This window comes from Micropterus salmoides, unplaced genomic scaffold, assembly GCF_014851395.1.
Source record: "Micropterus salmoides isolate LMB-PRFRI ecotype aquatic unplaced genomic scaffold, ASM1485139v1 Ms_hic_scaffold_2840, whole genome shotgun sequence".
In the NCBI taxonomy this organism is placed as follows: domain Eukaryota; kingdom Metazoa; phylum Chordata; class Actinopteri; order Centrarchiformes; family Centrarchidae; genus Micropterus; species Micropterus salmoides.
In genome coordinates, this window is record NW_024042085.1 from 1 (window position 1) to 25,000 (window position 25,000).

Here is a 25,000-nt window from a genome sequence, read left to right on the forward strand (position 1 = left end):
TAAGTTGTGTATGTTTCGTAACTGTAATTGTATGTTATGTAAACCAATGCAAACCATAAAACTATTTCCCATTGGGGATGAATGAATTCTATCCATCTATCAAGGAACATATACTCTAAAAGTACTTTTACTTTCTTTACATTTTGCTAACTATGCTGGGGTGATGATTGCGCAACGGACAAGACGCCTATGGCAAGCAGTTTTAACATTTATTCCATTTATTCGCTATTTAAAAGCGACTAGTAACTAATCCATTAGATACTAGCAACAATTTCTTATATACTGGTAACTATTCCTTTAAAAACTAGTGCTTATTCTTTAGTTACTAACTACTCACAGATTTTTGCCATTGAAATGAATGGGGCTCTGCAGGTCAGATATCATCTTTTCATTAGTAACTAGTAACTGTTCGAATAGTAACTGTTAACATTTTACTAGTATCTATTATTTAGTCACTAGTACCTATTCATAGTTACTAGTACTTATTCGAATAGTTAGTAGTAACTATTTATAGTTTAATAGTATGTATTTAGAGACTAAGACCTATTTTTAGTTACTAGTACTTATTCGAATAGTTAGTAGTAACTATTTTAGTTTAATAGTATGTATTATTTAGAGACCTATTTTTTAGTTACTAGTACTTATTCCATACTAACATTTTAATTATTTTAGTAAGAATGAAATAGTTACTAGTAACTAATAAATAAGTACTAGTATCTAAATCCTCATTAATATTTATTGGGTTTCTATGTAGTGCATGTAGCTGTAGTGTAAACTGTTACTGTTGTTGCTTTCAACAGATGCTGAAATGTTTATTATGGCTACGAGATGTTTCTAACATGTCATAATTCTGACAGACGTGTTTCTGTAAAGTGAAGATGTCTGTAACCTTTCTGTGGTGCCGTCAGCTGGTCTACTCCTCCGACAGAGATCATTGCAGCAGGTTGTAACAAAACAATGTACAGATGATGCAGCTGTGTCATGTGTCTTTATTTAATTGGTGTCGCTTTAAAATGAAGGCTCCGAAGCCAAGGATGTCAACTTCATGTTGTTTCCTTGGTAAGAGGGACTAAATCTGACCCCTTAACCCTGTGCCAGACACAGCATTATACCTCTCTGCTCTCAGTGAAACTACACAGAGTAAAGGTAAATAAGAATGGGTGTGAACTTGATTTACTGAATCTGACACAAAGGAGAGATCATTTAGTTAGAAGGCACTAGAGGGCGCCACGTTGTTGAGAATGGAGATTAAGGGTGCGGTTCGTTTTGGTTGGCTTTGACGCTGGACTCGAACTCTGGTGCGGACAGACCACCTGGTGAAGTCTGAAACGGTTTATATCAATTGATTTTAAGATGTTAAAATAAAATTTGTCTTGAAATACTCTGCACCATTAGGAATGTTTGTGAGACATTGATGCTTTTATTCAACAGCTGAAAGTAGATGACAGGAAATGAAGTGAGACATGAAGGCTCCAGTGCAAAAACACACAGAATGAACTTTACAGTGAAACAGAGATCTCACATCACGAAGTGAAACTATTTAAATGACAAACATATAATTTTTAACCAGGGAATTTAACCTCATCACACATAATTATTCTCACTTTTATATGACTTAAAACACAAGCTAGGGGATCTATAAATCAGCTTTGAAAATGTTTTAAAGAAATTAATTTAACATGTTTGACCTCAACAAAACACAGTGGTTTGTTAAAAAATAATTAGTCAGTCAAATTTCAGACTTCATTTCATTTAAGAAGTGACTTAAGAGTAAAAAATAAATCTTGTCTCAAAGCTGTGCTTAAAAGTTATCAAGCATGATAGTCCTAATTTGAGTGAAGTGTAGGACTAAATCTTAAGTGTCAGTCTTAGAGCTGATTTGCGACACTTTGCTGCGCCGCAAACAGGATTTTGGATGACGATGTAGCCAAGGACCAATCACTAAAGAGATTTCCTTATTTAAGAATATTCTCAGATAAATTCACATTGAATGGTGAAATTCCTAAGAGGAGTTTATTTCAACACACATTTAACAATAAAAAAAAATAATACATAACGATATGGGCCTACACACTAATAAATGAAAGATAAAAAAGTTTATCTTGTGTAAAGTCAGTGATGAGACCAACTCGCTGACATAGTTTATGCCTGCACTGTCCTACCCCGTCTTATTAACTGCCCGTCGTCAAATTCTTCAAAAATTCTTCCTCTTCTGAAAGATTTGTGCATGTCTCTGTCACAGTGCCATCACAAGCCCTACTGGCAGCTCCTAAACACTTGAGAGACCTCTCGAGCTGTCTTAAATAACTGGGAGAGTAAGAGTGATCCTTAGCTTTGAGAAATGATAACTTGCTTTTATTCTGAAGTTTAAAAGTAGGAGTAAATTTCATGAATTCTCAGCACTTAAGACTAAAATGGCACTTTGAGAAGCTTGATAAATACCGGCCCTGAGCAGCAGCTGATCGAAGCAAACAAAGGCTGCAGACTCAGTGTGATGTAAAGTTTAACCAAAGGAGTTTTTCCAGCTGACTGGAGGACACAGAGACCGAGTAGTATTCAGTATTTCAGTAGGAAGAAAGCAACGTTCAGGAAACATCAGTATAATAGAAATAATCCTGTACTGTGATCCCCAACATGATGATTCATTCCCCAGAGGTTCCCGGGCTGAGCTACACTGCCTGAAGGGTTTTAATCTGACATGGAAAGGTTTGGAAATCTTGGATTTCTTTATTGAGACTTATTTAACACAGAAACCAGGTCTGATGGCAGCATGGAGGTCCAGAGAAGAACAGTCACAGATCCTGGATTCATTTGTGACGTCTGAAACTGTTTCAAACACGTATTAAACTGCAGGCTGCACAACTTTGATAAGTAAAGATCCCATACAGACGTGTTTTAGTACATAATATCTAATTTAAAGTTCAATGAGCTTGGTAAAAAAAAAGTTAAAACTACACCTACTAGGTACTGAACTTGGTATAGGTTTGGCACTATGTTCACCTGGGAAGAAAGTTATTCACATTACAAGATACAAACGTTTGACCAACAAGTAGCCTGTCTGAACACTGAGTTTTCAAGGTGCTGTGGCTGCACCCTCACAAACACCTGAGAAACCAATCATAGAAATATACAAACGTACAAGGCTAGACACAAAAAGCTATTAGAGAATAAGATATACAGAGTTTGCTCTAATGTTAAATTATTTTATTTTTCAAGCATCAGTCATATCAAAAGCATTAAACACTTCACATTTCACTGAACATAAGCTTCAACGATCAGAGTCAGTAATACAAAAGTCCAAAAAGCTCCTTCAGCCGACAAAAAACTGAAGACTCGCTCTCTGGTGTCCAACGCAACAACGCAAACAGAACAGAAATAAACACGTCCATCCTTCAATTTCTAGCCAATGTACCTTTTTTTCTAAAAATAAAACCAGCAGCGATTCAGATAGAGCGCTGTCTGCCTGTCTGTTCACATGAGGAGCTCAGAGAGACCCAGCGGATCCAAGAGAGTACGCAGGCAGAGAGTCGCTCCCCGGCTGAAAAGGCCTTGACGGGCCTGATGTGTGGAGTAAAAACGTTTTCTGTATTGGTGGTCAATTAGACAATTAACGGGAAGCCAAAACGGCCACCAGGAAATCTCCCGGTGCTCCTGGGGGCCAGTCCGCTAGTCTACATACCTTTCTAAAACAAGTAAACTCCAATAACAAACAAAAGTTCAGTCCCCTCCCACGTTTAGCTGCCCACAGATCGTTTCACACCGGGGACGAAACCAAAAAACTAAATGAGGAATATTCATTGATTATTTTTCCTGTGACACAAACATTCAAACAAACAGCTGCAGAAAAAAACCTCCTGCAGCGTCTGAAAAAGTTTCAGGCTTTGTGTTTTGGGCTCATAGGATAGATGGGTTCAATTATTACCAACTTATTCAGACTAGTAGAACTTTTAACCAAAAGAAAACAGTATCAAACATTAACCTGAATTTCCTCTACAAAGGATTAATAGAGGTTTATCTTATACTACAGCTCAAGCTTTTGTAGAAGTTTGAAGGCACTACATGGTTGAGGTACAGATTACATTACTGCATTTAGCCCATGTTACAGATCTGTGAACCAGATCTGGGATCTGCTGGTTTAACAAATCACCTGATTAATTAGGGTATCTGTTCTTTTTGGTTTTAGCCCCTGACCTGTTGGATATAAATATTTGGATTTGATCAAATTCTAATACTTTTATCAGGTCGCTCTTTTTAAAGCTCTGTTATGTTGGGATATGTATGTAGCTTCCTCCTTTTATTTAGGTGCTATCATGTTTTAACAACAGTGTGAAAGAGGCAAGAGGGAACCCTCCTTAAACCTGAATACTAGATCAGCACTCCAGTTACTGCATGAAGAAGTCTGATTGTATAGAACTCTATATGAAAATGACCCAACTTGATTTATTACCTCAGTAAACACTTTCCTGATGAGTGAAAATATGATCACTTCTGTTTCTAACATGTAAACATTTAGCTGATGCTTTTATCCAAAGCGACTTACATTTGTTAGTTTGTTATATATGTCAGAGGTCGCACGCCTCTGGAGCGACGAGGGGTTGTGTGTCTTGTTCAGGGACACAGTGGTGGATGTCACAGTGGAGAATCGGACCTGTGTCTCTCACACCACAGGCATGCGTCTTGTCCACTGCCCCATCGCCTCCCCAAACAACCCTCTAAACAACCAAGATGGCGACGGCCAATATGCCAAATTTGAGCCAAAACGTTAGTCCACAAACCAGCAGGTGACGTCGTGGTGTCTTTATCCACTTCTTTCTACAGTCTATGGAGAGAGGAGAAAATACAAATGAGATACGATGATAAAATTAATCAGAGCAACATACAGGGTTCAGAAATGTTTTGTGATCTTAATCAAACAGTTGTTAACATTGTTGAGCTGCAGAGACCTGAGATTAAAAACTGAAATAAAAACAGCCTTTGTGAAACTTGTTTCATCTCCACTGATCTCTTGTCAGTGGTGTTGACTGTTCAGGAGGCTGCAGACTGTGATTATTGGAATCTGTATTTTGAACTGTGTAAGTCTAACCAACAACTGACCATAACATGCTTCACATAGATCTCTTCTAAGGCTGTAGATATTTACAATTAAATCTTTAGAACATCCGGATTTGCCAATAAACTGCACATGAAGGGTAACTTCAGTATTTTTAAACCTGTTTTTCCATGTTTTTGTGTCTGTGTGACTAATGAAGACAAAACTGACTCAGGCTCAGATTATTATTAAAAGCGTCTGACAACATTATGGAAAGGATCCACACAGAGATCGACCTTTTTTTGTAGTAAGGTCCTTTTTGTTCAACCAGAAACAGCCGATATTGTTCTGTTCAAAGCCACCAAGACTCCATTAACAAAAACACTACTTTTACTAAAGTTACCCTTTAAAAAGGATATTTGAACTCAACTGCCAAACAACAGACTGAGCTTCTTGCTGATCATTAATAGCTGCAAGCATGTAGGCCTGGGGCTGACTGTGAAAGTATCAGGCATGTTTGTCTTATAATTATAGTAATTAGGTTATTATTATTATTATTATCAACGGTCGCTGTCTGTTGCGACCTGTTCTTTCTTTTCTCCGTGAGAGGGAAGAATTTAGAGAGTTGCTTGGCGCTGCGGAGAGCCCCCAGCTGTGCGTGGATCATGCGTAATATTCATCCAGCCAGAGGGATGAGCGTACTAGCGACACACACACCCTGTACCAGAGAGGAAGTGGGGCGCTGCAGTGTACCGCAGCGGGAGATCGCGGAGCAACTGGTCTGCTGTGGACGGTCGGTGATCGTTCCCTCTGACTAGATGAAGTCTGACGCGCCGCATCCATGATGATAGAGAAATATAGAGATTAACGTCGATAAAGCATGCTGTTAATATTTTAACAGCAATATCACAAATCATGCTTTTAGGGGAGCTGATGTCTTATTAAGAGGAACTAAGCTCCCCCATAGTTTGCACCCTGGTTATTACCTACACAAAACAACTACTGAGGCGGCTCCTAAAACATTTAAATAACACCGTGAACATGCAAAACTATTTGAAGATAAAACCACGAAGATGAATCTCACCTGGCACAGTGATGTTAACTATTGATCGTAGGTTTGTTTCGGTCTTCTTCACAGTAGTTTGGAGGGTGATGTAGAAGCTGCCTCCTCTTTCTGAGACCTGTGGCTCCTCAGCAGGAAGTTTGTTTCCAGCACTGTCCTGCCACTCTACTGTAGGTTTAGGAAAAGCACCAAGAACGTCACACTGCAGCAGGACCCCAAACTCTGTGACATCAACTATCATGATGGACGGCTCTGCAGCTGCGCCTGTGATCTTAGTGATGAAGAATAGATATAAACAGTTAGAGCACTAGAAACGTAGTTTTCATTCCTTCCCTCTAAAACATTCAGTACAGTGTGCAGAAGAGAGAGAAAACATTTTACTAACTATTCATCTATTAGTCCCACTTATCACTGTACAATGAATATCTTTGGGTTTTGGACTCTTCATTGAACAAAACAAGATATTTAACGATGTCACCGTGGGTATATTTCACTATTTTCTGACATTTGTTGTGATGTGTAGCGTGCAGTGATAGAGTTTAACAGTTAAACAACAGTTTAAAAGGCGACCTTTTAAAGAGTCCGACCTTAAAGACACATCAGGAGAAATAAGTCACTGATCTCTACATCGGCAACTAGTGTGCTACAACATAGTCACCTTTGTGGTGTATGACATATTTGTTTTCTAGTAGGTTATTTCATTATTTCATTTAATGTAATCTGCTTCAGTCTCCATCTTATTTTAGTGTTTACTCGCCAACTGAATCTGCTCCCTGTCTCTTCACGTGTTTCCTACACACAAACCATCACCTCTGCTTTCTTACTGTAAACCCACCAGCCTGCTTCGCCTCTCTCTCTCTCTCTCTCTCTCTCTCTCTCTGTCTCTCTCTGTATGTGTCTCTGTTCCCGTTTTCACAGCAGCAGGATTGAAAACAACATGATACTGAGTGACATCTGCACTGGTGCATTCACTGTCCCTCTTTAATGTAAAATTGTACCAGAAAACATCTCTCTCTGCGTTTCTCTGCAAAATGCTAAAATGTGTCGCCAAATATACTTTGGGAGCTGTTAATACATCAGAAAAGCATTGTGGGAAACGCTGTATTTATAGTTAGGGCAGAGTGTCACGTGACTCTTTTGGTCCAGTCATGATTCAGTGATCAAAAACTGAACCATGGCTCAAAAATCGAGGTCTGAACCGAACATAGATTTGTAGAATCGTTACCCCTATTAAGGTCACAGCACGGGTCTAAGTGTACGTTTAACAGGAAATAAACTTGAAGCCATTTTACTGTTTCTGTTTGAATCAGTGAAATAGTCTGTAGAAGCTGAGCTGCTGGACTAAAGAACCACGTCAAGTATCTCAGAGTGAACTTTGTGTGTTTGTGTCCCAGAATCAGCTGATAATCAGCAGATGTAGAGATCAGTAACATCAACATCAGGCTCTTGAAAGATTGGGGGTTTAGCCCAGCCCAGAAATCTTTCATGTTTTCACCTGTTTTCACTCCCGTTGCCGCCTAACCAAAGTACGTCTGTACAGCAACAGTAAATGACCTCTACACAGTAACTCTAACATCTGTCTCTTTTTCTGATAATAATTAACACTGATAATATTAACTCGGGGGGGTCCTCCCCCTGAAAAATTTGGGCTTTAAACACTTGGTGAATTTTTTTGCACCACTTTATTGAGGAAATGTCTGCGGTGACAATTCAGTAAGGCTCTCAGGCGTTCTGTATTGCTCTCAAATGTTTCTCCTGTAGATCAACTGTAATCCCAGCTGAGTCTACAACCATGCAGGCATGACAGAAGTAGCCTCAAGTGTTTTTTAATGTGCATATGGCACCTTTTCATTTAATGATCATTAGCTTATTTAATTTGAATTTAGTTTTTAAAAAATATTGATGAAATGTTTGATGTCTTGGGCTCCTCCCACTTAAGATTTTGAGTATTAAACACTTAATTTCCTGCATGACTTCTGGAGACATTTTCTGCACCCATTTATGGTGGAAATGTCTTTATTTTTATAAAGGGAAGGACAAAATTTAGGTGGCAGGTGACAATTCAGAATATAAAAATATAATAGAATGTAATGCAGTAATAAGTAGCTTGTTCTTTTTCTCAGAGATTTATTCTATATTTACACTGCATTACAGGCTTATTGTGCAAATAAACCTCTCATAGCATTTTTATTTGTTAATTAACATTTCTTGGTGCAAGATATTTTTCAGAACATTTTTAACAAATACTTTGTGTGGTGGCTACCTGTCCCCAGTGTAAATGACGCTCCCTCCCTACAGGTTGAGCTACTCCATGCTTAGCAACAACTTCACCTCCACTCTCCTCCTGCTCCTCCTGCTCCTCCTGCTCCCTCCGTCCCGCCGCCCTGTCACTTTGTCCCTCTGTTTCGCACACGTTCAGGATGACTTCACTGTGCACAGCAGTTGTACTAAACCGTGATAAGGCATTGCAATTTAAGGAGCTCAAGATGCACCACGCTGTTAAGTCTCTGTCTAAAATACTCCCCAACTTTAGATGGCGAGATTTATTAGCTGCAGCTTGTTCTCCCTGACGGGCGCAGCACTTCGTTACTATGCGGTGATGCATGTTGTGCAAATTGTTGTGTTAATCGATTACGTTGATGAGTTGCCCAGATACACCGATAGTTATTACCAAGCTACTACCTGGTTATTACTTTGCTTATTACATGGTATTACTTCATTATTACCTCTTTATTATCAACTATTACCACATTATTTTATTATTAAGTGTATTCAGTAATTTTAAAAATCAGGACATAACAGCGCAGGAAGTTTGCTTTTATAAATACACTTCACAGAAGTAAATAAATCATTTAAATGGTGGTCAGTATCAGCAGACAGGCAGAATATTCAGGACTTTAGTTTACAAAGAAGTGACTGATATTCAAAGATCTGTTTAAAAAAAACTTAATCAGACATTTGAGGAAATCCAAATGTAGAAACATGTATGTATTTATAACTTTCTATATTTATTTCAAACAATCAGAATGAGAACCAGAGGCCTCATCAACAAATAAAGGCTCAGTGAATTTTTTTAATGAATTTTGGCACTGTGTGTATGTCATCCTGGCTCTTCACCTGTTTCCCTGTCTCTCTACAGCTGCTCCAATAAAGGCAAAAAGAATGAGTTTAATAAAAAAAATGAATATCTTATATCTAAGAAAATGAGACCATCATGACGTGAGACGGTTTCTATTAAGTATCTGTGATGTCTGCACATGATGAATATGTTGATACAATCCATTTTATAAACTCACCTTTATTACGGCGTACTGTGATGAACTTTGTAGCTACAAGCAAAGCTAGAACTGCAACAACAATTACAGCTCCCAAAATGATTCCACCAAAAAACCACCGTGTGACGTCCCCTTTGCTGAACAGTTTCTCTGAAACACACAACAAAACCTAGAGTCACACTCAGAATGTAAACTGTATATCATGTACAGCACACTGGTTAGTTTCACCAACAGTTTAAAAGGCTGATGTGTCGTTTACATCGTGACCCACAGAGTCCGACCTTAAAGACACATCAGGAGAAACTAGTGGAGAGTCTTGATTCTGACGTCACTGATCTCTACATCTGCAATGTCTGTGCTACAACTTAGTACCGAGCCAACACAACATTTTCGGATGCTACATCAGCTTTAACTGATCAAACAATGTCTTTTCAGATAGAGCTGTAGATCTAGCCTAAAATATATCAGATCAACACATATTTATATCTTTTTTTTTTTTGCAATCAGCATGTTATTCCAAACAGCCATAACATTATGACCACCTGCTGGTCATGTGTGCTTCCCCTTTTGCAGCCTAAATAAAATGAAAACTAATAACACAGCGATCGAAATACAAAAATAACACTACGATGAATCTCACCACAGATATACACGTAGATCTCAGTATAAATCTGATGTCTGATCTCCTCCTGTGTGGCTACACAGCGATAGTTGTCGGTCTTCATCACAGTAGTTTGGAGGATGATGTAGAAGCTGCCTCCTCTTTCTGAGACCTGTGGCTCCTCAGCAGGAAGTTTGTTTCCAGCACTGTCCTGCCACTCTACTGTAGGTTTTGAAGAAGCACCAAGAACTTCACACTGCAGCAGGGCCACGTCCTGCGTTTGATTAAGTGTCTTGACATACGGCTCTGGAGATGCTCCTGTGAACACAGTAAACAGACACATCAGCTATAAAAGGACAATAACAGGATTATAAATGTAACACTGTGATGTTTCTTGTTGTCTCTTCTCTGCTTGTAAATGAGGATTAAAGTGTGTTTAACAGAAAAACACAGAGGAACAGAAAAGCACAGTATCAGCCTCAGTTGCTCCTCCCAGCATTGTTAGATAGGACATGATATTTCAAACATTTCTAACTTCTACCAAAAGTCTGGAAACTAAGCGTCGCCTCATGTCTGTAAATATAGGACAGTATAACGTAGTCCAGCACAACAGCACCTTTAACTATGAGCTCAGTAACAAACATGTAACTGAATTTACATGTTTCAGACAAAATCAACAAAAACTGAACATTATAATTTGTAAAGGCTGAATTTATAGCAGAGCTGTTGTATTGAATTGTAACAGACTGTTTAGGTGTACATTCATCTTTTGTCAAATTTAAATATAAAACACAAAGTTTCAAAAGTATGTACAACCCAAAGTGTGTACATTTTGTCATTGAGAAATATCTTGTGCCACTGATTTCATACAAACATAGACAAATTAATTACAGGAAAAGCATCTTGGTTCCTGTGGAACCAGGTCTCAGTTTATGTTCAGGAGGCACCATCTCCAGATTTAAGAGTAAGCTTAAGACTTTCCTCTTTGATAAAGCCAATACTGTAAAACTTTTATTTATTTGTTAAAATCACTGAATTGTCCCTGCCTATATTTGAGACAGGCCTTTAGTTCCTTTTGCACATGACAGGATTAATTTTTATGAGAAGCTGTTGTGACTCTTTTGATCGGTGGACCCTTACAGAATAAAGCCTAGTTCACACTACACGATTTTTAGCCCGATTTGCCGCTCGCCGAGCCCGGCGACCCTCAGGCTGTGATCGGGGGTAAATCAGAAGCCAGTCAGCGGTCGGCAGTCGTTACGTGACAACTACACAGGGACGCGTCAAAACGGATCCCCAACACATCACTGACTCATCGCCGACGTCTGCCAGGTATCCTAACATGCCAAATATCTGGAGGAGTCGGCCGACTCGACGTCCACATCCAGCCAATGAGAGCAGGCAGCTGGCAGAGCAGGCAGCTACTGTTTCACCGCAAAACACTTGTAACTCCCCTCCAGCTCTCTCTGTAGCTCAGACGATCACTGCTACCTGCGTGTGCTGATCCATTCTTTCACCCAGATTCTTTGTCTTTATAATAACAAACAACAGCTGTTTCGTGTTTAGGTTCACGTCATTTCAAGTGTGTTTTCTTGACAAAAACGTGGTTTGGAGACCAGTAGTGTGAACGCCACGACGACTTCAAGTTGTGTAGTGTGAAAGTTGCGTAGTCTGCACGAGCCTTTAAGAATATAAATAATCAAGGAAGTGACACATTCGGACTTAACAAGCGCTTCAAAGGTAACGGGAGTCGCCACTTTTTTTGTCTCAACTCTTGTTGTAGAATTAGACTTTCAGGCTTCTTGTTTCCGTAAAATGAACTGAACCGTTGAATTGGGGAGAATCTGAACGATCTAATGATGTACAGCAAGTTTAAACATTAATATTTGTATTAACGATCTAAGTAGCTTAGAAGCAGCTAAAGCGGCGGAGGTTTTATACATCCAAAGAACTTTTATAACAACCAGACTATACTGATGTGGTCATGGTCTATTTATTAATCAAGTGAGCAGCCATGTACTGCTCCACTGCACACCAGTTGCAGAGCAACCGCAACCCAATTAATGCATGTTACTAACTTTATTTCCTGTGCTTTCTCGTCACTTTTACATCGGACCTTAGAGTCTGACCTTAAAACACAGACAGGGTAAACTAGTGGTGAGATTGATTTTGATGTCACTGATCTCTACATCTGCAATGTGTGTGCTACAACATTAGTCACCTTAGAGCTGGGTAATATCAGAGAAGTTTGACAGGACAATATCTATGTGTTGCTGGTGGCTACAGGACGTTTCACTGCAGGTGCCTCTAAGGAAACAGCACGGGTCTAAGTGTACGGACAGTCACATGTTAACAGGAAATTTTAATGTTTCTGTTTGAATCAGTGAAATAGTCTGTAGAAGCTGAGCTGCTGGACTAAAGATCAGAGTGAACTTAGTGTGTGTTTGTGTCTCGAGTCATTTTTTGTGTGAATATACAGTGTATTGTTTTAAGCAATTTGTCACAATGATAGCTAATCTCTTAATTAAATATTTGGTAGGTTTAATAATAGTTATTTACAGCAGGTGCCTTTAATTAAACCACTAGCCTACCTGTTACCTGTACTATTTGTCTAATAAACACTTGCACAGTAGGTTAGAAAAGGCTATCCCTTTCATGTACGTATGACAAAGTGAAAAGAACACAGGCTATCTACATGTGATGTGACTTCCAGTTCATGCTTTTTCAGCCAGTTCATCAGAACTTGATGAATAACATTTGCAGTTTCATCACTATCTTCATAAAAGTCAAGTAACTTCAGCAGCACACTCCATAAGACACAGAAAAATACGTTTCTGCGTTAGGGGGGGCAGACTGGGATTCTCACTGCTGAATCATTATAGCTGCAAGCATGTAGGCCTGGGCTGACTGTGAAAGTATTAGACATGTTTGTCTTGTTTCACACGTTTTTTGTTTCACGCATGTTTTTTTTGTTTCACACATTTGTCTTGTTTCACACATTTGTCTTGTTTCACACGTTTGTCTTGTACCACACGTTTGTCTTGTACCACACATGTTTGTCTTATAATAATAATAATAAGGAAGGGAAGAATTTAGAAAGTTGCGTGACGCTGCGGGGAGCCCCCAGCTGCAGTAGTCCATGGATCATGCGTAATATTCTTTCACAGCACGTCGGTTGTACTAGTAAAACCCGGACCGAAGACGGAGTAGGGGGGAACCAGGGACAGGAGATAATGGAGCAACCGGCCCGCTGCGGACGGTCGGTGATCGTTCCCTCTGGCTGGCTGAAGTCTGATGCTCCGCATGATTAATGTCAATAAAGCAGCTGTCAATATTTTAGAGACCCCCCAAAATATCACAAATCATGCTTTTAGGGGAGCTGATGTCTTATTAAGCTGAGCTCCCCCTGGCTCCCCCGTCGTTCGCACCCTGAGCGTAGTAGGCCTAGTCAAAAAACGGGACAAGAGAGGTCATGTAGCCTATGGGACAACTCGATTAAACTAAGGGGCGTCCCGGCTAATACGGGACAGTTGGCAACCCTAAAGCTAGGTCAGGTCAAGCTTTGGAGGAGGAGCCCAAACGAGAGTAGTCTCCGTCAGACCCACGTGGTGTGTTGGAGCAGCATATGGACACTATCCTGCAGAAAACCTGTGGGAAGAAATTAGCCGCTTGCTTGTTAATGACGCAGCCTCTCAAACAACTCAATAAACCGAAACCAACATCTACGAAACCAACATCTACGTGCGTAGCCTACACCGAAGGCTACCCATACACATGAGTATAAATGGGCAACAACAACAACTAGCATTTGTTATTTCCTTGTGTGCAGAGTGGGCATGCAGCAGACCAACCAAAACGTCCTTCCTTGCTCTCACCTACAGTGACACAGATAAGAATTGAGCATGCATTTAAAAGACAGGCTGCTTATCCACCCAATCTAAAAAAAGCTCCAGACCTCACAGCAGCCATTTCCTTTCACATTGCAAAGGACATGATGTCAGTTAAAGGTGTTAAGGGGCCTGGCTTTGTGAGGCTGATGAACGTTGCTGTGCCTCACTACTATGTGCCATTACAAACATTCTTTTCCAAGACAAAACAGTAAATAGGTTAAAGCAGATGTTGGACAAAGTGTGGCTCAAGCCACATGATTTGCTGCAGCTATTGACCTCTGGACCAGTGAACATGCTGGATGATCAGTCTTACTTCAGCTTCACTATCCACTACTTCACCCAGACTGGCAACTGAGTTCAAGCTCCCTGGAAACACAGTTCTTCCTACAAGATCACTTTGCTCACAACATATGAAAGTTTTTTGAAAATATGCTGGAAGAGTGGGGGAAAAACAAGAAATACTTAATAATCATTGACAACGCACCAAAAATGATGCATTTGAAGACTTCCCAGATCTGTGGCTTGGGTGCTTTGGCCATAATTTGAACATTGTCATCTCAAAAGCCTCAGAGAGAAGGACGACATCACCCGTTGTTAAAAAGGCCAGCAACACTTGGAACCTTCCAGCCCCTATCTTAAAGTGGTACTTTACCCGTGATGTTCTTGTGGAAAAGGATGAGAAGCCATCTCTGACCAAGGAGATGAAAAGGGTGATGAAAGAAGACCTTAACAGATACACAGAGAAGGCAAAAGAGCCATGTCCCCACTTCAAAATGACCTTTTCAGATGACCCTGTAGCTGCAATTGTTGGCAGCTTTGTCCGGGAGACCTTGAAGCTGGAACCTCCACAAGTCAGGAAGGAACCACAAAGCAGCACCTCTACCACCAACACCACCACAGGAGGCGAAAGGCCTGGCTGGGCTGCTGAGAAAGATTTCCTCAACAAGGCAGCAGAGAGGTGAAGAGGATAAGAACCCGATCACCCCAGAAGACAGAGTGAAAGAATAGATCAGGGTCTGGTTGTTATGATGGCACTGCGGAGGATGGCCGCCTCTGGATTGCGCTCTGTAGTGCTTTTTGTGTTTTTGTTTATAAACTCTGTGTTCTGCCGTCCCTCTTGTTGTATAAATGAATCATTCTTAATCATTTTAATCTTTTTATTATCCTTAATCAGTATTAATAAGTAATCATTCTTGATCATTTTCTTTTTACCTAGATGTGCCTTGTCTTTACTTACAAGCAGTGAACTGTAGTCATGAACACAGAAACAAGCTCACTGTGGTTAGATCCTTGAGTGGGAGTATTAAATGCAGGAAGAGGCTGCAGATGTTTCGCCTTGTTCAACTGTCATCTACTGTAGATTATGATTGCAGGAGAGGCTGCAGGTGTTCAAAATCCGCTAACGCTGTGACAGTGCATGCTTCGTTCTGCTGTTATCTACTGTAGATTATGATGACCTGGACAAAACTAACCGACACTGTGACATCTTGCATCAGTTTTTGTGAGGACATGTGTGCAGAGTAAAACGTTCCGCACATACAACAACCAAAACGAACCAAACGATCCACATTAAGCCCCGTCCCAAAAAAACCCTCCATCTGGACTGAGAAAATATGGCCTGTAATATTTTGTCTCCTCCTTACACTGACAAAAAGAAAGAGAGATTTTATTTTATGAATTAAACTTTAGTGTCGTCATTATTCATCAACAATAGTGCATATTAAGATAGTTAGTCAGTGTTTAAGTACATTGTCGCCGGCTCGTTATCGTCTTGTTCAATCAGGGAAAAAAAGGTCGTAGACTAATGAAAACACTCACCAACAACAACAAGCTGAATGTGGAATATCTGTCTTGGCTGAAGACGTGGAAAATCACAGCTGTAGTCTCCACTGTCGGTCACCTTCGTATTTCTGATCTTGATGGAGGCGTTGCCGTACTTTAGCTCATCTTGAAAATGTGAGACGCGACCTTTGAACTGCTGATCTTGACCTGGACGGCCGTTGTTGTAATGAAGGCCTGCATCATAAAAGAAAACCTCCTTCCGACCATCTTTCTTCCAGTCAAAGAGCTTTGACTCAGCGTTCTCCTTGGTGCTGAGGGAACAGGGTAAAATGGCGTCACTCCCTTCTTTCACAACCACTCTGACGACACCCGACCCTGAAAGAAGAAGTTTATTTTAGTTATTATGTTCAAATCCATCAGGTTCAGACAGAACATCAGATAACACATTTACATGTCACCTCAATGAAACACCAGTTTATAATGTAGTGAACCAGCCAGTGTGGGTTTGATTATTTTATCTCATTAATCCAGATATTATCCAATTATCTTTGTTAAGTTACTTAGTAGTTCTGGCCACTTCAGTTTGAGTAGTATTATTACCATGTTCTTGTTAAAGTCTATGTTGGAAACCATAAATAAGCTGTCCTTTCTGCATTTAATTTGTGTAACTAATGCACCTTTTATATACTCCCACAGAAATTATATGATACAGAAATATTATCATGTGTTAAACAACCAGTTTTCTTAGCTTCTGAACCAAGGATTGAGTTCACTATAAGTAAATAATCAGAGAATCCTTTGGCCCCTCATGGAACCAGCGCCCGCCCCCACCCACCCAGAGGAATTAAATAAAACAAAATAAGTATTACATGTCATTGTTTTAATGCCTCTCCTTGTGCTTTTAATGTATCACTCTGTATTTTATTGTTTGTAATCTGAAGCCATGTTCGTATAACTTGCTTATATTCTCTAAGTAAGGACGTTTAACAGCCAATATTATCCAGGAAGTACTTAGTTAAGATGCTCTTTCATCGGCTGTGATCCCTACGAAATGTTTTAACTATTATGTTTAACGACTGACAATAATTTCCTTTCCTTTTATCAAATGCATAAAAACTAAGAACGGTGTGTTTATGACATTTAAGGTTTGATTGTGGAAGGTATTTGATTAATAGAACATATTAAAGTTAAGACACAGAAATCTCAGGAGCCACGCAGGCCCTGACCACACAAACAAGCTAAGCCCACAGTGTGCTTTTGCCAGACGGTGGAAAAACTGAGAAACGAGAGGCAGTAAGGCTAAAACAAACTACATTCTGTGGTCGAGACGACGTCCTTTATTTTAATCCTTATTCATTTTAGCCTAAAACTCCTAGCCAAATTTAATTTAGTTTTTATCAAACTTGCGTTCATTAGTTCTTTTTCTCTCTTAGACTCAAATCCTTTCACAATAGACCAACTAAATTCACATTGAACTCCATCATTCTTATTGATTGCATTCTGTTTGTTTAATCATTATCATTGTTTTATTTCTTTGATATATTTAACCTCACTGTGTATTCACTTTAGTTAGTTAATAAATTTGACCTTAATAACAGGAACTGTGCGTGTGTACTGTTTAAATCAAGGTCACTGGACGGAGGATTCTCGACTTTGATATGAGACAATTACTAACTAAGTACATAATTGTGTGATTATTAAAAATCATACCTAAGGTCTCCTGAAGGCCTTAGGCAAACGGAATTTCAGGTGGTGCCCCAGAAACGAGAGTTTATGAATTCATATTTCCAAATATTCATATTCATAACTTTATCAACCAATGATTACGTAGGTTCACAACAATAAACACGTTAGTTAGTGGTCACACTTATAATCACACTGCTAGTGTAGTACTACAATTCGGGATTGGTTTGGAGTCCCTGAATCACATGCCATAGAAGCTATTGAAAAAAAGATTTTTTTCGCCTTAAATATTAATAAATATTAATATAAATTAGAATATGCACTCAAATCTAATATGAAGATGTGTGTCGCATTTGCCTAGTGTACCACTACAATTCGGCACTGGTTTGGAGTCCTAGGGTCACATGACATAGAAGCTTTTGAAAAATAAAGCATTTTTTTCCATAAATTATTAATAAATTAATATAAATTCAAATATGCACTCAAATCTCATAAGAAGAGGTGTGACTCATTTGCCTAGTGTAACACTACAATTCGGGATTGGTTTGGTGTCCTTGGATCACATGACATGGAAGCTATTGGAAATAAAGCTTCTTTCCCCCATAAAATATCAATAAATATTAATATAAAACACAATATGCACTCAAATCTAAAATGAAGAGGTATGTCTCATTTGCCTAGTTTAAAACTACAATTCGGCACTGGTTTGGAGTCCTAGGGTCACATGACATAGAAGTTATTGAAAAATAAAGCATTATTTTCCATAAATTATTACTAAATTAATATAAATTCAAATATGCACTCAAATCTCATAAGAAGAGGTGTGTCTCATTTGCCTAGTGTAATACTAAAATTCGGAATTGGTTTGGTGTCCTTGGATCACATAACAAGGAAGCTATTGACAACAAACCATTTTTTCCCCAATAAATATTAATAAAAATTCAGATAAAATTAAATATGCACTCAAATCTAATATGAAGATGAGTGTTTTATTTGCCTAGTGTAGTACTACAATTCGGGATTGGTTTGGAGTCCCTGAATCACATGACATGGAAGCTATTGAAAACAAATCATTTTTTCCCAATAAATATTAATAAATATTCAGATAAAATGAAATATGCACTCAAATATAATATGAAGATGAGTGTCTTATTTGCCTAGTGACTACTACAATTCGGGATTGGTTTGGAGTCCCTGAATCACATGACATGGAAGCTATAAAAATAAATGGTGATTTTCACCAAACACTGTTTTAACAATAGTAATTTATTGATGGTCCCTAAACTGACCCCCGGTGGTTAAATGCGAGCCATCAGAGGTGAGCTAACTTAACTTATACTTATACCAACAGCTGAGTTAGAAGCAGTCACTGGATCCTGGCTGAAAGGCTGTCGAATATCCAACTTAAAACTAACTAACCGCGGTTAAATACCGTTACTGAGAGGTTGTGACGCACTTTATTGTGATGGTTTTACAGCAGTAATTTAATATTATTATGTGACTGTCACTATTCATTTGGCTTGGTACGTACTAAGTAGTGGTCATTTGCTTTCTTACCGTTTGGTGTTAACGTTATTCCAAACGCAGTCAGCAGACAGAAACAGAAGAAGAGGAACTCCCAAGCTGTCGACATGTTGGTGAAATATCTTCAAGCTAGTTAAATGTCCCAATAAACGGACAGTAAAAAGCTCTTGAACACTTTAAAAGGGCAATTTACTTGAAGAGTCGTCCGTATTTCGACGCTGAAGAGTTTTTTGGTTGTTGTTGTTGTTTACCACGACAGCGCTGATGCGACAGTTAAGGATAAACTACGACATGTTTCCTGGGTCGAGTTCAATTCTACATGTTCACTTGCGCAATGTTCTGCAACGGACTTCCAGGTTTGTTTTTTTACCAAGTCAAAACCACTATTAATTAATAATACTAAAAAAAAGTTAGGGGCATGATGTCTTTTTGTCAGTGATCTGAAGATTTTTTATTGCAGGGCCATATTGTTGTAAACTGTGTTGTTTTTTTTTAAACTTATGTAATACTAAAGTGTTTCCAAAAATCATTCTTTATAACGCTTAAAGGTTTCCTGTTGTTTAATAAATGATGTGTTGTCTTCTAGTTCACCCATTAAAGCCATTGTCCATCTTGTCATTTCCCACCCTGTCATTTCTACGTTTTATGAAAATAAACAAATTATTTTCACAAAACAGTTTTATCAATAAAAATATTCCAAAATGAACCAAGAAATGATGTGGAATATATTTTTTTCATGTACCATAAAAATGTGTGCAGTAGAGGGTTAACACTAATGACTAACTTTGGACCACAAAGACTTTCAATAGAATAAATACAAACATGGACTTACAAAGGTTTGGACCGCAGCCCAGTGGGGCGTGGTGCTACAGTCCACAGCTGAACCTTATCAATGTTGTACGGCTGTTGACATGCTCAGTAATCCTTTAAATGTGAATTCCTGCACCCCTAGAAAATACATTTGCGACCTGCCCTTCAACACATGTTTGAAACACTTACAGACAGTCTGGTGTTTCTACCATCTTCAGTGTTTTCTTCAGTGCCCTAATATTAACCTTGTCAACACAGTTTCCTCTCTCCTGTGTCTACCAGCTACCCTACTACCTCTGACACTCTTGAACTTAAAACTTAAACTTTTACTGGTATTTCCACCCTGCTGTCTGATTTATTACACATAAGAACAATTAATTACTGATCAGGAGTCAGTGACTATCAGCCAGAGTTCAGAAATAAACCTGAGCAGCAGCTAATCGAAGCAAACAAACCTGATATTTAACACAGAAACCAGGTCTGATGGCTTCATGCGGGTTCAGAGAAGAACAGTCACAGATCCTGGATTCACTTGTGACGTCTGAAACTGTTTCAAACATATTAAACTGCAGGCTGCACAACTTTGATAAGTGAAAGATCCCATACAGACGTGTTTTAGGACATAATATCTAATTTAAAGTTCAATGAGCTTGGTAAAAAAAAAGTTAAAACTACACCTACTAGGTACTGAACTTGGTATAGGTTTGTGCACTATGTTCACCTGGGAAGAAAGTTATTCACATTACAAGATACAAACGTTTGACCAACAAGTAGCCTGTCTGAACACTGAGTTTTCAAGGTGCTGTGGCTGCACCCTCACAAACACCTGAGAAACCAATCATAGAAATATACAAACGTACAAGGCTAGACACAAAAAGCTATTAGAGAATAAAATATACAGAGTTTGCTCTAATGTTAAATTATTTTATTTTTCAAGCATCAGTCATATCAAAAGCATTAAACACTTCACACGTTCACTGAACATAAGCTTTAACGATCAGAGTCAGTAATACAAAAGTCCAAAAAGCTCCTTCAGCCGACAAAAAACTGAAGAAAAAATAAAACCAGCAGCGATTCAGTAGCGCACAGAAGATAGAGCGCTGTCTGCCTGTCTGTTCACATGAGGAGCTCAGAGAGACCCAGCGGATCCAAGAGAGTACGCAGGCAGAGAGTCGCTCCCCGTCTGAAAAGGCCTAGACGGGCCTGATGCGTGGAGTAAAAACGTTTTCTGTATTGGTGGTCAAGTAGACAATTAACAGGAAGCCAAAACGGCCCTCAGGCCACCAGGAAATCTCCCGGTGCTCCTGGGGGCCAGTCCGCTAGTCTACTCCAATAACAAAAAACAAAAGTTCAGTCCCGTCCCATGTTTAGCTGCCCAAAGAACTTTTCACACCAGGGAGGAAACACATTTACACATTCAAGCCAATAAAGCTAATGAGAGAGAGAGACTACACAAAATACACACAGAGGTACAGACAGTAAAGTGATGATGCTATAGACTGAATGAATAATGATGCAGATAATAATCGTAATGTTAATTATAACAATCGTAATTTTAATAAAAATCGTAATGTTAATGATTATAACAACAATAGGACTAGTAACAAGTTGTTGCAGCAGAGGGTGTCGAGCAGGAACACGGGGGCAGCAGGTGACCCGAAACCACAGATCCAGACTCCACAGCTCCAGAGCCAGAAAACCTGCAGGAAGTGATAGGAGGAGAGAGAAGAGGGACGAGAAAGCACAAAACTACCAGAAAGGGGAGAAGTTGTGTTAGTAACATGCAATAATGGGATGAGGTTGCATACAGAGGGAGAGAATAAACACGAAATGATAAAATCCCTGAAATGAACAGCCTTTGTGAAACTTGTAAAATCTTTATTGATCTCTTCTCAGTAAGGCCCGTGTCCACCAAAACCGTTTTTTACTGACGCCAGCGTCTTCTTTCAATTCATTGCAACGGGATTGATGTCTGCACATCATGGATATGTTGATACAATCCATTATCTAAACTCACCTTTATAACAGCGTGCTTTGATGAACTTTATAGCAAGTTCTTGCAGCAGTTCAGCCAAGTTAGAACTGCAGCAACAGTTAGAGCTGCCAAAAAGAATCCACTAAAAAACCATCCTATGACCTCCCCTCTGCTGTATGTGTCCTCAAACAGTTTCTCTGAAACACACAACAAAACCTAGAGTCACACTCAGATGTACAGCAATAATATCTGGCCTGCAGCCAGATTGCTTTGATAGCCTAAAAATAATAAATAAATAGATAAATAGAAAGTGGCTGGTGCTGAAAAAGATCTGTCATGACAGCTACTCGTTTTTGCAGCAATGCTTTCTGTCGTTTATTGAGAGCTTTTACTTTGACAAGTCCTGAAGGACATTCACAAGAGTCTCTGGCCTGCTTGACACACCTCTGAAAAAGCTGCCAGTGTACGTGTAATTAGAGTCCCCTGAATTTCTTCAGGCAAATGAAAATAAGCATCCTTTGGTTTATTAATGCGGATCAAATGCTGAACATGCTTTATTCTGAGCATGTGCAAAAGTTTCATTATAATGAATTTGTTTAACAAGGGAGAAGAAAAAATCTGCAGGATGTTGGGATCGAACAAACAACTCTCCCATCGGGAGTCCCGGCTGAGCTAAACATGTAATGGCTTGAAAATGAATTGGTCGGATGTCAGACTTATTTGCAGACCATGTCCAGCACACTGATTATTACCTACACAAAACAGCTATGGTGGCCATGCTCCTAAAAGCTATGAACATTTAAATTTTAAACATTTTAAACATTTAAAACACCAGATGAACATCTAAAACTATTTGCAGATAAAACCACTAAGATGAATCTCACCTGGCACAGTGATGTTAGTACTGATCGTATGGCCGATGTCCTCCTGCTCGACTACACAGTGGACGGTCTTCTTCACAGTAGTTTGGAGGATGATGTAGAAACTGCCTTCTCTTTCTGAGACCTGTGGCTCCTCAGCAGGAAGTTTGTTTCCAGCACTGTCCTGCCACTCTACTGTAGGTTTTGGAAAAGCACCTCGAACTTCACACTGCAGCAGGACCCCAAACTCTGTGATATTAACTATCGTGATGGACGGCTCTGCAGCTGCACCTGTGAACACAGTAATAAGAAAACAATACAAACAGTTACAGAAACAATTGTTAGTTGCAGTCCTATACAAAAGTATCATTATATATATTTAGCATTTATGAAGTTAAATTCAAATAGGGAATTTATGCAGGGAGTGAGATTACAGTCTAAGCAGCTGGCTGATTTCTGTGATCCGTTACTGCAGTGCTACAGTCTGTCTGAACACAGTTTCACCAAGTATTTAAAAGGCTGATGTGCCGTTTACATCGTGACCCACAGAGTCCGACCTTAAAGACACATCAGGAGAAACTAGTGGAGAGTCTTGATTTTAATGTCTCTGATCTCTACATCTGCAATGTCTGTGCTACAACTTAGTCACCTTAGAGCTGGGTGATATTCAAGATGTTTGACAGAACACCAACAATTTAATGAAAACATTGTCCTTTATCATAATGAACCAAGCCAACAGAACATCTTCAGATGTTATATCAGCTTCAAGTGATCAGTCTAACAGTGTTGCTGGTGGCTACAGGAAATTTCCCCTCTGAGGATACAGCATGAGTCTAAGTGTACTTCACATGGTAACAGAAATAATCTTGGAGCCATTTGTAATCTTTCTGGTTCAGATCATCATCAAGTAGATCAGAGTAGACTTTTTTTTTGTCCTAGAATCAGCTGATGCAGAGATCAGTAACATCAAAATCTGGAAGCACCAACGATTTCTCCTCATCTGTCTTGTCAGAGAGATGGCTAATAGATATCTGATCAACAAATATTTTTTCTCAAAATTAGATATTGATCTCGTTATTATCAGATGCATTAATATATATTGTCAACTTCTGGACTGACCTTCTGTACATCTGTAGTGATTAGTCAACATGAAGATACTGCATCAAATGTTTTAAAGATACTGAGGACACACCACAGATGTGGAGTTTAAAATTGTGATTTCTCCTGATCGGTCTCTAAAGGTGAGGTCTGAACGAGAACATTAGTTAACAAAATTAGAATATGAATTCATGCACAGTGAATGTGATGTTATTAACTAGTCATGTGTTATTAGACTATTTGTGGAATCATTTGTTAATATTTAAAATAGAGTCGGGGAAACATGAGCAGAGGCTGATTCACACAGAAAAGTATTTAAGCCACGTATTTAATGAGAGAGCTGCATGTTTAGATCATCATCTAGTGACTTGATGACAAGATGCGTCAGAATCTATCAAAACATAGTTCAGCTGGTGAAACTGATTTGCCAGAACTCTATTTACCAATTTCCTGTTTGCTTATTCACTCTGTTGCACAGAGCATTGATTGAAAGGCAGGAAAACTAGCAGCAGAAGACTACAAGCAGGGGTGTAACGGTTCTGAAACAGACACTGAAACAGACACTGAAACAGAGACTGAAACGTCAACGGTCTCGTGTCACAGTTCCGTCCCTCCCTGCACTGATGCGTTCACTTTTCCTTCATAATGTAAAATCTCCACCATGTCCACATGCTGTAACGTAATGCCAAATAACATCTCTGTGTTTCCCAGCAAAATGCTAAACTGGGTCACCAATATGTTAGGATGACTCGCCCAAGTAAAGTCTATGTGGGAAACACTGTATTTAAAGTTAGCGTGAGCTGTAGGCCTATTTTTTTTTTAATCACATTACACCTTTTTTTCTTCCAACTGTGTGTGTCGTGACAATTTTGGTCCAGTCATGATTGAGTGATCATGACTGCAAGTCAGACTAGTTTAATTTACCCAAGATGGATAATAATAATAATAAATAATAATAATAATACCTAAAAACCTGAAAGGACAGCTGGAGATCTTGATGAACAAAATAGATTAACTGTTCATCCAGGTCTTTATGGACCTCGCTTTGTGCACTGGTGCATAATCATGTTGGAACAGGAAGGGGCCGTCCTCAAACTGTTTCCACAAAGTTGGGGACATGAAATTGTTCAAAATGTCTTGGTGTGCTGAAGCATTAACAGTTCCTGTCACTGGAACTAAGGGGCCGAGTCCAACGCCTGAAAAACAACCCCACACCATGATGCCCCCTCCACCATACTTTACACCTGGCATAATGCAGTCAGGCAAGTACCGTTCCCCTGGCAACCGCCAAACCCAGACTCGCCCATCTGATTACGAGATAGAGAAGCGTGATTTGTCACTCCAGAGAACACGTCTCCACCGCTCTAGTGTCCAGTGGCGGCGTGCTTCACACCGCTGCATCCGATGCTC

The 25,000-nt window shown here is 39.3% G+C and overlaps 1 protein-coding gene and 1 long non-coding RNA gene across 5 annotated transcripts; both read right to left on the reverse strand.

Annotated features, from left to right (window-relative positions):
* Window positions 1-3,430: 3,430 nt before the first annotated feature.
* LOC119882021 (butyrophilin subfamily 1 member A1-like) lies at window positions 3,431-19,306 on the reverse strand. Of its 3 annotated transcripts, XR_005440445.1 has the most exons (6): window positions 18,881-19,306; window positions 15,677-16,015; window positions 10,008-10,286; window positions 9,389-9,517; window positions 6,114-6,363; window positions 3,431-4,819 (listed from the first exon to the last, which is right to left on the reverse strand). XR_005440445.1 is itself a non-coding variant. In XM_038692036.1 (5 exons), exons 1-5 carry the CDS (start codon window positions 18,954-18,956, stop codon window positions 9,206-9,208), a joined length of 849 nt encoding a protein of 282 aa, XP_038547964.1. In that variant the 5' UTR covers window positions 18,957-19,306; the 3' UTR covers window positions 8,870-9,205. The 3 variants fall into 3 exon arrangements, 2 of the variants coding, with proteins under 2 accessions (XP_038547964.1, XP_038547965.1); XM_038692036.1 differs by lacking the exons at window positions 3,431-4,819; window positions 6,114-6,363 and adding an exon at window positions 8,870-9,231; XM_038692037.1 differs by lacking the exons at window positions 3,431-4,819; window positions 6,114-6,363 and adding an exon at window positions 9,157-9,236.
* A 2,287-nt stretch (window positions 19,307-21,593) lies between these two features.
* LOC119882022 lies at window positions 21,594-24,994 on the reverse strand. 2 transcript variants are annotated; one of them, XR_005440447.1, is made up of 3 exons: window positions 24,556-24,994; window positions 22,517-22,783; window positions 21,594-21,829 (listed from the first exon to the last, which is right to left on the reverse strand). It is a non-coding gene; the product is annotated as an uncharacterized LOC119882022 (long non-coding RNA). The 2 variants fall into 2 exon arrangements; XR_005440446.1 differs by lacking the exon at window positions 24,556-24,994 and having other exon boundaries at window positions 22,517-24,545.
* Between the last annotated feature and the right edge of the window lie 6 nt (window positions 24,995-25,000).

Excerpts from the sequence above, each read along its gene's own strand:
- LOC119882021 (XM_038692036.1), bottom strand. The coding sequence starts at position 18,956 with ATGTCGACAGCTTGGGAGTTCCTCTTCTTCTGTTTCTGTCTGCTGACT. Across the intron at positions 16,016-18,880 it reads AATAACGTTAACACCAAACG|GGTCGGGTGTCGTCAGAGTG; the intron begins GTAAGAAAGCAA and ends TTCTTCTTTCAG. Across the intron at positions 9,232-9,388 it reads CACAGTACGCCGTAATAAAG|CTGTAGAGAGACAGGGAAAC; the intron begins GTGAGTTTATAA and ends TTATTGGAGCAG.